At 44.0% G+C, this 12,714-nt stretch overlaps 1 protein-coding gene across 3 annotated transcripts; it reads right to left on the bottom strand.

Moving 5' to 3' along the window:
* Window positions 1–606: 606 nt before the first annotated feature.
* On the bottom strand, window positions 607–12,677 carry ncoa6 (nuclear receptor coactivator 6). 3 transcript variants are annotated; one of them, XM_077608335.1, is made up of 18 exons: window positions 12,578–12,677; window positions 11,003–11,321; window positions 10,648–10,803; window positions 10,049–10,171; window positions 9,675–9,794; window positions 8,707–9,516; window positions 8,469–8,600; window positions 7,091–8,112; window positions 6,753–6,991; window positions 6,537–6,655; window positions 5,956–6,332; window positions 5,632–5,865; window positions 2,177–5,123; window positions 1,993–2,043; window positions 1,854–1,884; window positions 1,412–1,453; window positions 1,047–1,183; window positions 607–955 (listed from the first exon to the last, which is right to left on the bottom strand). In XM_077608335.1, the coding sequence occupies exons 2-18, from the start codon at window positions 11,280–11,282 to the stop codon at window positions 909–911; spliced, it is 6,867 nt and encodes a 2,288-aa protein (XP_077464461.1). In that variant the 5' UTR covers window positions 11,283–11,321; window positions 12,578–12,677; the 3' UTR covers window positions 607–908. The 3 variants fall into 3 exon arrangements, with proteins under 3 accessions (XP_077464461.1, XP_077464459.1, XP_077464460.1); XM_077608333.1 differs by having other exon boundaries at window positions 6,753–8,112; XM_077608334.1 differs by lacking the exon at window positions 1,412–1,453 and having other exon boundaries at window positions 6,753–8,112.
* Window positions 12,678–12,714: the final 37 nt, after the last annotated feature.

The raw sequence follows: 12,714 nt of genomic DNA on the forward strand, positions 1-12,714 counted from the left end.
GTTAGGGAGAACAGCCGCTGTTCACTTTGGCCTTTTGTACAACAGTAAATGAATGAACAAATGTACTTGATTCTATTTCATTTTATAGGTGTCATTGAATTCTCAAGTACTACATTTACCTTCGTTTCAACTCATTAGACCTTCACGGGCAGATGTTTTGGTAAAACAGGTGAATTCGTCATGAACACACATTACACTTTAAGACGGCATAATTAACTCTGGCAGGGTTTATTGCAGCAGACTAAGGTGAATGATTTGCTCCATTAAAATACTCTTACCTTGCAGAATTTTGAGGACTTGATTCGTTTTTAATGTTTATAGATTTTTTTAAGTGTGCTGTGTACTGCACTTGTGACACTGTACCCATTGGGAGTTTGCGTATGCGTGTCGAAATCTACAGGATTGCCGAGTTTTCCAGACATTGCTGACTGACAGACCGCTTTTAATAAAAGTCGATCTACACGGTACTGACAAATCAAGGACAGCACCTAATTTTAATCGCAGTCAGGATGGGGTAGGAAGCAATCACTTCACACTCGCTATACACTCTACGGAGAAGTGCGCCAGTTGGCTTTGATGTAGTTTGCTGAATAGCTGAAAATTGGCTATAGCGTAAAAAAAATTTATTCCGTTTCAACATCATTTTGCAAACATGACAAGCTTAATTAATTATCAGTCTAAACACGATTAAAATCCAGCATGTAACAAAAAAGACAACAAATTATATGCACCTTTGAACTACAATCTCACATTACCGGATGACAATACATTATTATTTTTAAAACAATCTGTACATGATTTCTTAGGAGAAAAAAAACGATGGCAAAGAGGAACTGAAATCAAGTCATTCACAGCAGAAAACAAACATAACAGGATAGTTCCTAAGTGGTCAAGAGAGTCATTTGCTCCTATTTTGACTTCCTTCGCTTGGCCTGGGTGGGGCTGGCTCCAGTTTCTTTTAAAATGTAGATAACACATGCCACGTAGTTTAATTGTAATGTAGCAGTCGAGATTCATGTATAATGGTATTTTAGGGTGTTTATTACCTTTCACAGCAGCGGTAGTTGTGCCAGGTCTCGCCGATCTTTTCCTAACACTGCTTTCTGCTGCTGGCTCTTCCTCCACCTCCTTGTCTGCCCGGGAGCTGCGCCTACTTGGTCCTTTGGGTTTCTCCACAGCGACCCTGGGAATGGTAGATACGAGAACAAACGAGAGAGAAAAGGACAAGACAGCCGTATTAAAGAGGAGCTTAGTTCATCTCCGCACTCCTCAGGAAGACAAAATACCACGCAGGACTCTGCTGTTTTTCCTCATCTACCACAAATACTGTCCATCTTCATCCCGACAGCTCCACTATGTCAACATGACCACTGCTTCTATTTTTGCAGCGTATACATGTTCAAATACATACCTTGGAACTAAGTTGATGGGCGTCTTTCTTTTCTTTGCCCATCTATGATAGAAGTGGAAAAACAGCTGTAAACTATCAACTGTGCTGAACAAACATGGCTTCACTTCCAAACCATAGTAATACATTCCCCAGAAAAGAGATGAGGCCATGTAAGTCAGCGGAGTTGTACGACTCCTTTGGCGATCCACTGTTTTCGAGTTCAACCTGGTACGTTCATTACCGTTTGTTATCGTACATACCAAGTGTTGAGGCCATGAGGCTGACTGATTTTCACCATGTACCCCCTGGCCAATCACATGCCTAAGCATTTATTCAAGCCTTAGGCCAATTTAGATCGTATAAATACCTTAAGGATTATTTCGGTTAATCCTATAACCCTCAGTAATCAGATGGCTATCTAGTCATAAAGTAACCGGGATATTAATCATATGAGGACTCTTACCCCTGATCAGGACTTATCAAGACCTCGTCAGCTGAAAAAGAACAGGAAGGAAAAAAAAAAACGTGACACCTAATTCCAAAGAGTTCACTCAAAATTCCATTATCTGTTTGAGCACGAATATGTAAAATGAAACACTCACTCATCTTCTCACCAGCGGCCGGCTCTTGTGAAGCATCTTGCTGTACAAATTCTAAGGGGAGACAGAGTCACAGGCTATTCATATATACATAAGAGTTATAATTATGTGGAGCAAACTGTGGGCTATAATTTCAGGGCGTAGAGGTACATAGAATCTCGTACAATATTTCAAGTCTTGTGTTTACCTGACATGGTCTCAATATTTTCAGCGGGATCCACTGCTTGTGTTATGGCAGGCTCAAAAGACACAGGTCCAGTCTGAGAAAGCGTCACTCTGCTGGTGTTAGCAACAGATACATTTGTGGATATGGACTCCTGGATCGGTGAAGGCATGGCAACGATTGGAACCACAGATGCTACTGGATTCTGAACTGGATTGACTGTAGAGAGCAAGGCTGTGGAGGAGACTGCAGTGGTAGTACTAACTTCTCCGGAAATGGGATTATGAGAGGTTGCAGCCTGGGTGAAGCTTGACAATGAAGCTGTACGTAGCAATGGAGCCTGGTTAGAAGTAGCAATCTGACCGGGAGCTGTGACAAGAGAGGACGCTGCTGGTGTAGTAGGGTTTGGATTGGCTTCAGTTGACTGGGCTACCGCTACTTCAATTGGAACACCAGGGGAAGCAGAGGGATTGATGACACGTGTTGGAACGGATGCACTGGATGTTTGAGCGGGTATCTGGGTATCAGCCGCTGTAGAGCAAGCTACAGTGACTTGCATCAGCTTACTTTTTAACTGAGCAGTGGGAGCAGGGGACATGGGGGCCGTTACAAGTGTGTTCATACTGCTAGGACTTGAGCAAGGTGGAGGCGCAATGGAAGGGTGAAAGGAAGCGGATGTTGAAGGAGTTGAGTGAGATGGCTGGATCACCTGGGGACTTGAATTCTTAGCTTCAACTTTAGTTTCTATTTTAACAGTGCCTTGGTTGATTTGCTGAGGAGCTGAATTAACACCAATTGGTTTGGAACATGACACACTAGTTACAGTCTGAGGATGTCCAACAGTGCTTCGAGCAAGTTGAGATGTGCTTATGTTCACTCCTGAGGACTGGGTAGGACTCGCGGAAGTTGAAAGCTGTATGTTTTTAGTTGAGACTTGGATAGGTCCCATCACAGTGACTGACTGAGATACTACTGTGGTATTGGGCGACACCGTTGTATTTGGGACCTGAAAAATCGGATTGATAAAAACAGGAGTGGTGGTGATAAACTGAGGTGGTCGAGTGATTGGTGTCTGATGCCGGGTATCCTGTGTCCGAATATTCTTGTTTGGGACATTTACCATTGTGGATACCATAGAAGCAGGAACTTGAGATGTGGGTCCAGTTGTCACTGGGTTAGGTGTGACAAATACTGTGATCTGGTTGGGAGAAATTGAACTAGACGAAGCAGGAATCTGTATGACTGAGTGTACACTAGTAATTGGTTTTGGGCCCATGCCAGATTTGAGTGTCACATTGGCTTGGCTCATACTACAGGTGGTATTATTAGTACTGCTACTAACAGCTAAAGAATGACTACCCTGAGTCGAAGTAACTACGCTAGGGCTTGCACTCTGGACAACGGCAGTCGTGAAAGCAGAACAAAGGGCATGAGTTGTACTTGGACTGGAACTGATAGTAGGTGAGGTTAAAGGGTTTTGGCTATTGTTGGGAGTGGTATTAAAGGTCATGTTTAGATGAGTGCTCTGACTGCTGATAGATGTTGAAACAGTAGGCTTGGGTTTCGCTTCTGATTCAGTAGTAGTGGCAGGCGTAGCAACATGGGCTGGCACCTCTGTATTCTGAGCATTTAAGTGATGTTGTCTCTCTTGATCTATAGTCGACTTGGGGCTTTCTTTTCCCATGACATCTTTAACCATATTACCATGCACAGGTCGAAGAGGCTTGTTCGGAACATCCAGGAGCTGGTTAAGGGAAGTGGGAGGAGCCCTGACAGCAACTGACCCCCCAGAGTCGTGTGGTGCTGCTTTCTGTGTTGGCTGCCTATCGACTGTCGTGGTTTGCAAATCTAAGTCAGGTTTCGGCTGAGGAGGAGCGGGGAGACGAGGACTTGTATTACGTGGAGCGGGTAATTCCCGCAAAGCCTGAGCATGCGTTTGTGGCTGAGCTGTTTGATGTTGCTCTGCTGCCGTCATTACCTGGCCTTCTCTGTTGCCCTCAGCATTACCTTGTAAAGCAGGGAAAGGAATTTGGGGCTGTTGTGTCTCCGCACTGCCACCTGTTTGTGGTCCTAGAGGTACTGGATTTGATGCTACTGCTGTGGGGCTTAGCATCATAGTTTGACCTTGAGCACTGACAATCTGTTGAGGTTGGGAAGGGTTGGTGATGGTTAGTTTTGTTCCTTTTTGTCTTCCAGGACTTGGTGTGGTTGATTTGCGACTTGAAGCTGGGCTTGACCGACGACTATTGCTTGGGCTTACCCTTTTATTTTGTCCTCCAGACTGCTTGTCCAGTTTATTGCCTCCACCTCCTGGACCAGTCGTGAAAGATTGTTGACTGTTGCTGGTGTTACTTCCACCATTTCCATTGTTGTTGTTCCCAGGTAAAGTTAAGTTTGGAGGCGCCTGCCCAATGGCTTTTAAAGTTGTAGGGTTAAGGCCCTGTTGGTCAAATCCTCTGTTTAAGTTCGCCTGCCTGGGGGGCAGAGGAATGTTGATTTTAGGTGGAAATAGCCCTGCAATAGAAGCATTGAGCCTTTCTGGTGAAAGGTTGATTTCAGAGGGTTCAGTGCTGGGCGGACGATTAGTCGGGGTTAGCGGGTGATGGTATGGCCTGGGGCTGGCTCTGTTGGGCGTTTTTGGTCTGGAACTCTGTGAAGTGGTGGGGACGTTTGGAAAATGAATGCCAGGCATGGGTCCTCCTTGTTGAGGTTGAGTTGGCAACTGTTGTTGGGGGCTGGCGCCAGTGTGCTGGGCCACTGAAGATGGACCAGGGCCTTGTTTCATCAAATGTGTCGTGGAACTCTGATTGGCCATCATCTGTTGGGTGCCATTCCCAGGCTGCATGCTCATTTCTGCACCACTTGGCCTGTCCTGCTTTGGGTGAATCCCAGAAGCGGTCTCATCAGATCCAGACCCTTGGGGACCTTGTCCTGAATCAGGAAGTGACATTCGCCTTGCAGCACTTGCAAGCTAAAAGGCAAGAGACAGCAGAGTTGACAGAATCAGTATTTTTTTTCTTCTCATTTATTTTAGCTGGTCAGTAGTTACTATTTTGCTCTCTGCTGGAAATATCTCGATTCCCCTTCCTGTGTGGATGATTGGATCAAATTACAATATTTTATGTTTACATTTTCTTTTACATTTTTTACTGGCCATTGTTCTTCATCCTGAGTCGCCCTGGTTTAGCACAAAGTGGGTAAGTAATTGCTTCATAAAGCTGAGTGTGACATAAATATCATTAATTTTGAATCTGCTTTTTAGTGTGCAATTGCAATCAAATTATAAACAGCAGATTATAAAAATCAACCAAGTCACACTTTGATCTTTCTTGTGAAGGAAAAAATTGCAATTCTGTGCAAGGTCACCTTTAATTGAATTAGCTCTAAAAATTTAAACATTTTTAAATATGGCAGGACAAAGTGTTTTTTGTTATGTCGTTCCTTATATAAGTTCCTGTAAACTTGCCATTTGACCTTACCTGAGGGTTTATGATCAGTGGCATCCCTCTAGTTTTGTCAGGTGGATGTGCCAAACTTGCATGTCCTTGAAGACTGATCATCACTGGCATGTTCCCTTGCTGAGAGACTGGCAGCCTCTGGGCGTCAGGTTGATTGCCAACGACACGAGGAGGAACTTGACCTCCTGGAGTGACGGACATGCGATTTTTCTGCTCTTGCTGCATCTTAAGCATCATCAACATCTGCTGCTGTTGCTGTAGTTTTAGGTTGAAATTAAGCATGATTATTTAATTGAATAATCATTTTATATTGAAAAATACTATAAAGTACTATAATAAAATGACCTGATGTTGTAGATGTTGCTGCTGACCCTGCTGTTGCTGGAGTTGATGGGGGACTTGCGATTGGCCTTGACCTGGGGTCTGCGGGCCTGTCATGCCCTGTTGTACTTGAGGATTCTGGAGACCTTGCATCTGCAACTGTTGCATCTGTTGTTGCATGTGCTGTTGTTGCATTTGCTGTTGTTGTAATTGCTGCTGCATTTGTTGTTGTTGTTGTTGTTGCTGAATTTGCTGCTGCTGTTGCATGTGCTGAATTTGTTGTTGTTGTTGCTGCTGCTGTTGTTGCACCTGCTGCTGCACCTGTTGCTGCTGCTGTTGCTGCATGAACTGCATTGGTACTTGCTGCAGTATCCTTTGATCACCAGGTTGACCTGAGAATACTAGGGGCCGGCAGATACCAAAAAGGAACATGTTTCCATTTGTAAAAACTCAGAATGTTGCTTCAACTAGACAAAATTAGACATTTAAAATCACAGGCTACATAATGAAAAGCATAACTGAGTTTAGCGACAAATAACTATTATTTGCTTAATTCAATCACTTGAAAAAAGTCATGTTTAAACAAAAAAATATTGTCTAAATACCTGCAGGTCTATTGGTAAAGTCGGCAAGCTTTGGGCCCGGGTTATCGAGGCCTAAACTCTGTTCGCCACCAAAGTTCTGCAGTTCAGAATCCTCCATAGTAGCAGTCCCATCCAGACCACTAAAACATAACAATAAATGAATACATTGCATGAGAATTTTGTAATACAAGCCAACTGGTTTTGAACACTTTTTTTGTTTCAAGTAAAATTGTTTACCCAGGTCCCTCAACTTGCTGGGGCCCTTCTCCATCTTTTGGTTTCTTCTTTCGCGGGGGTTTCTTCTTTTTCGGTTTGACTTGATTGCCCCCACCTGCTTGCTTTCCTCCTGGTCCAAACTGGCTGGCTGAGATATCACTCTGCAGCAGATTTACCAGCAAGGGGCTTGTCAATGTTACATCTTTACTGACAGGGAACCCACCTGCCTGTGCACATGGTCCCCCCATTGGAACCTGAGTCTGGAATTGGGAATTAAAGTTCATGCCGTGACCTGCAAAGTGTCCATTTCCCATTTGCATGTGCTGAGGCCCCCCCATAATTCCTTGTGCATGCTGTACCTGCATCTCAGGGACCATCTGTTGGACCCCCAAATCTCCCGTCCCACTATTGGAGTCTCCCAATTGATGTGGGTGTGGTTGAACTGTCTGTTGCTGTTGTTGTTGTTGCTGTTGCTGCTGCTGTTGTTGCAACATAACTTGCTGCTGCTGTTTCTGCTGCTGCTGTAATTGCTGCTGTTGCAACTGTTGTTGAATAAGTGGGTGACCAGCAGGGAGTCTCAACTGCTGCCCATGCATACCCATGTTTTGATTGGGATTGCTAGCAAGCGGAACCTGTTGAGGCTGCTGCTGATTCATCTGCTGGTGGTGCTGTTGTTGTTGTTGCTGCTGCTGCTGAAGCTGTTGTTGCTGTTGAAGTTGCTGTTGTAGCTGTTGTTGTTGTTGAAGATGAGCCATTTGTTGCTGCTGTTGTGGTGTCATTTGCTGGAGACCAACCTGGCCCTGGAACTGCGCCATGTTACCTGGAACGTTTGGTGAGGGCCCACGCATCATCTGGCCAGGCATGATACCAGGAGGAATTTTTCCTCCAAACGGCTGTTTGTTGCCTTGGAGTTGGTTTACAACCATCTGTTCCATCATTGAATTTTGCTGCTGTTGCTGCTGCTGCTGCTGCTGCTGTTGTTGTTGTTGCTGCTGCAGGAGCATTGCCTGATGCCCTTGACCTCCAACCATCTGACCCTGCCCATGGATCACCCCCTGGCCTTGCTGAGGCATCATTTGCTTGGGTGGGGTCATCCCTCCTCTCTGCCCTTGACTGAGGGGCCTTGAGAGGACAGTCTGACCTCCACCCTGGCCTTGAACCATCTGGCTGGGGGAGGAGGACACGGGTTGGGCCTGATGCTGGAGGCCCATCATTGGGGTCTGAAGGCTCGGCTGCTGCTGCTGCTGCTGCTGTTGCTGCTGATGGGGCATGCTAGGCCCAGTAGATGTGCTAGGGGACTGGCTTGGCATGCCACTTTGTACACCCAGAACATTGGGTTGAGCATGGATTGAATTTGGTGTGGTAGATGACTGCTGCACTCCTGATGCAAACAAAGAAGGAAAATATGCAGTTTACATAGATGAAGTTAACCAGCAGTTAGCACACTGCCTCTACAAAACAAAACAAAAACCGGATATGACAAAACCAAGGCCAAAATCCCAAACCACTGATCATTCATAATATTTTTGCTATGATACAATTCATATCAATATTAAATATACAATTCACCTACTGGCCCCAGTTGGCTGGGATAGGCACCAGCACACAGGTGACCCTTGTGGGGATAAGCAGTACAAAAAATTAATAAATTATATTATTTAGTATATATTATCACCTGTTGTCATACAGACTCAAACCTTTGGTATTATTCGAGTTAGCTGCTTGAGAGCATTATACCTGTGTGGGTCATTGTCTGGCCACTTTGTAGCTGCTGACTAGATCCTCCACCAGGGCCTCCTGGTGTTGTAGTGCCCACCTGACCTTGAGGAAAGTTTGGGGTTGGAAAGCCCATTGTCCGCTTTGACATCCCTGTGGTGGAGGTTTGACTCTATCATCTCATGCTTTACAAAGCAATGCAATAAATACAGAATTTGTATACATGGAATTATACCCATAAAAAAAAAGAGTTACCGACCTGGATGAACTTGTGTCCCAGGTTGTCCGTGTTGGGGCATTCCCATGAATCCTTGTTGAATGTTACCTTGTTGGCCGAGTGCTGCTCTTCCCGGAGAGCCAACACCCTGTGGAAAACCCTGTGGAGTTGTAGGTCTTTGAGCCATCACAGGGGGAGTTCCAGGTGAACCCTGCTGAAAAGGAGATGATGAGGAACCTGGGGACTTGGCAGTAAGGTTTCCCTGAGGGCCAGTTGTCTGTGGGATCGGTGGAGGAGGTCTAGGTGGCCCCACTACACCACTAGGGCCGACCTGTGGCCCTTTTGGCTGAGGTGCTGCAAACTGACCCATTCCTGTCTGTTGCTGCTGCAACTGTCCTTGTCCCATTGCATTGAACACCTGACCTGCCTGCTGGCTACCAAATGGATAAGGCGGTGGCGGATGACTGGGTGTCTGAATGGTAGCAAGGGAAGGAGGGCGTTGAACCATTTGCCCTTGAGGTGGAGGTTTCCTCCAGGCATGGCCTCCTTGTGCAGCTGGTGTCTGGAGGACTCCAGAGGGGGTCCAGCCAGCAGGCATTGCCATCTGGCTTGGTGGATTGAATGGGGGTCTGGGTCCAAGCTGGGAGAGCTGGGCTTGCTGTTGGGCGTGTTGCTGTTGGTGATGATGCTGAAGCTGCTGTAAAGCGACAGGGTTGATTGGTCTACCGGCCTGCAAAGCCTGCAGATGATGGGCAGTCTGGGGAGGAATTGGCCCATGGGGACCAGCCTGTTGATGTTGAAGTTGCTGTTGCTGCTGAACTGACAGACCTGCCATCATTGGATCCATGACATCTTGAGAAAATGAATAAATGAATGGGGGGGGGAAAAGAACATGAATACTTTTTGCAAATTTCTGATCTTTTCATAAAATGTGCACTATAAAATATAATTCAAGAACTTTTCAGTTGTTTTCATTTGGTGCCGATTTACAGTATGTAAGACGTATGAACCTGTCTGTGGAGATGGTCTTGCAACACGTGGGTGCATCTGTCCACTATTGCCTGGCACCAGCGCTTGGCCTGCCATGGCTGAGCCTGAGGGCACCATTGACGGATTTGCCATCCTCACTCCTTATTGGGGAAAAGGTAGATTCAATTAGCAGCGGAGTAGAAAAGTCTCCATGTCCATGTGGAAGTTTTATCTTTGTTTATGTCTATTATATTATATTATTTTATCTATCGTGAAAAACAAGGGATTTTCTAGTATTAATGTGACATTTAGCTTGAAGAACTCAAATTAAATTTTGTTTTTATCTTTTTGAAAGAGGGTAATGTGATATATGAGAAGTTAAAACAAACAATTCTTGTAATGTAGCAGCAAATACCTGGACCAGGCTGACCTGGATAACCCACATCCATTCTCATCTGGCCAGGAGCTCCAATTGGTCCATTAACCCTGACTTCTTGTCCTCGATTTGGTCCCCCTGCAACATTGATGGCCCCCTCGCCTAAACAATAGAGGTAACATTTAAAACAATTTTTAAGAGGTTTTGATGTCTTGAATTGCCCATATAAATCAGAATCAGAAAAGCTTTAATTGTCACTGTAACAGAAGATACAATGAGATTGTCCCATCTCCTTTGTGCAGGGAGTCAAGTGAAGTATTTCAAGTATAAAATAAAGGATATAAATGTAAAACAAATTGTTCAGCATAAAACAAAGTATTAAGTGTAAATGTACAAGATCACGGCATAAGACACACAATATAAAAGTGTTTAAAATTAATATTATAAAAGTGCTGTGCATATAAATAACAATTGACAAACCAATTAGATCCATTGGCAACATAATTGAGTAGAAAAATAGCTTTGAAGAGTTGGTACTTGCACATCATAATATTCTATATTTACAATTTGTATAGCAATTCTACGTTTATGGGAATCCAGTCCCTACAATGGTAATGTAATAATTTGTGTGTATCCACCTTCGATTTGCACTGAAAGAATTCCAAGGTCTCGTAGCTGCTGTTGATTGTTCTGAGCCAGTAGCCTGAGTCGTTCAGCAGCATCCCGCGGAATGTTGAAGGTCACACGCACACTGTTCCACGGCTCTACATTTTGCGGCTGAAGCATGTTTGTTTCTATAAGAGAGTAGAATAAAACTTGAAATGTCATGTTACAATCAAGTTTTGACTTCTGTTTGAAATGGCATAAGAAAAGAAAACAGTCAACATAGTGTTTGCTTTGCTTTATAACTGAATTTGCTATAAATCAAAATATACCAATTCTACATGCAGGAGTTAACCATTTTAAGGTATTAAAAGAAACACCTGTACTAACCCATATTAAGCATGTTCGGTATACCGCAGAGAACATTGTCGAGTTTATGAGTAAAGTCTTCATCTTCCATACTCCCTTGAAAGGCGACAAAAACAGTAAAGTGCGCTCCTGCACCACTAGTGTCTTCTGTGGCATCTTTATGGTTGTCCTCTTGAGTCTCGGGGCTTCCATGGCAACTCTCGGCGTCATCACCAACACCAGAGTCCCAGTCGGAGTCACTGCAATTCTCCAGATCCTCTGCCCGCTGAGACAACTGAAGTGGAAGGCCTTGATGAGCCATTCTCCTCTTGTTTGGGAGTGGCGTTAGAGTTCTTTTATGCTGAAATTCCACACAAGGAAAAAAAAAAAGCTTAATCCTGGGAACCACTAGCAACGTTAAATTATCACACACCCCAAGAAAGTATTTGTAGCTCCTTTAACGAACACACACTAAAAAGAATTCCTGATCATCAATATTTCAAGGTGACCTTGAATTGAATTCTATTTTCCCAGTTGGTTTCATGCATAAGAAGATGATGAGGAAGTAGCTCTGATGATTTGATTTTTTTTAATCGATGACGGTTACATCACATGACACCTTATTATGCAAATACTGTACCAGCCTACAATGTACTTCCTTCACAGCCATTCACCGGTGATCACTCAAGGTCTTAATATAAAGACTAGATCCACCAACACACCCACTCTCCAACGGCCAGTCAGACGAAATAGTTAAAATGTAAACATCAAATTCTCAATTTTTGATCCCATTAACTATATATACATATAATGGAGATATTCGCAGAGGAAAGAAAAATTACCAAATAAAACAAACTTGAATAGGGAAACGCTAACTGTCTTGCAAACTTGTATTATCACATTAAACGTTATGAAAATGATGGTAAAAAAAAAAAAAAACAATATTGCATAGGTCACTTTGTTATTTTTGTTTTTGGGAGTTGTAATTATTCCTCAATTTCAAGTTATTTTCGTGAGCATTATGGGTGTCTCTCATCAACAGAGTAGCCTTTTGACAATTGACGCTATTTATGTGTTTACGTACGTCTTTATAAACAGCATTTTCCCCCCTGCGTGAGTGACAATAGGGAAAGCAAAATATTGTGGAAGTAAAAAGGTGTGGTTTTGCACCGTGGGGGTTGAAACTTTGAGGTGATATCAACCCACGAAGGGCTGACATCATTGTCGATTGTCGAGGCAGTAAATAAAAAGCAATGCATAAATCGGGTGACACAATTGGTTCCCGCACTAGAGGGCCTCGGCCGAAGACTCGGTCCACGCAAAGCAGTCTTCCGAGAAAATCTACATCCTGCAGCCCTCATTTTCCCCCATTGTTTGGTGATAAAGATCACAGCTTCCGGAAGATTGACTTCTACATGACGAATAGGTCAAATCTATAACCAGGCGATGTCCAGGCAAGCTTCATTTAGCAAATGCTAGCGTTGTACAGGTAATTGACCACTGATGCTTTGAAAGCGCACATAATGGCGTCACAATTATTTTAGGCTAGCGCAATAGCTACGTGCTACCCGTGACATGTTCTTCCAAGATAATAGTCATAATAAGAAAACATCTTACCGCACATATTCTTGAGAAAATAAATTCGACCTGGCGACATCTGCTAGCCAAATTAGCTAACAAAACAAGGAAAAGTACACAGCAGTAAGCAGACTATGCGTTTCCGGCGCGGAATTCCAAAATAAAGGGAGGTAAAC

The sequence above is a fragment of the Stigmatopora argus genome, chromosome 1, assembly GCF_051989625.1.
Source record: "Stigmatopora argus isolate UIUO_Sarg chromosome 1, RoL_Sarg_1.0, whole genome shotgun sequence".
NCBI lineage: Eukaryota > Metazoa > Chordata > Actinopteri > Syngnathiformes > Syngnathidae > Stigmatopora > Stigmatopora argus.

Coding starts and splice junctions, on each gene's coding strand:
- ncoa6 (XM_077608333.1), bottom strand. CDS start 11,282: ATGGCTCATCAAGGCCTTCCACTTCAGTTGTCTCAGCGGGCAGAGGAT. Junction 10,804..11,002: donor ACCGAACATGCTTAATATGG/GTTAGTACAGGT, acceptor ACTCTCTTATAG/AAACAAACATGCTTCAGCCG. Junction 6,656..6,752: donor CAGCAAGTTGAGGGACCTGG/GTAAACAATTTT, acceptor GTTATGTTTTAG/TGGTCTGGATGGGACTGCTA.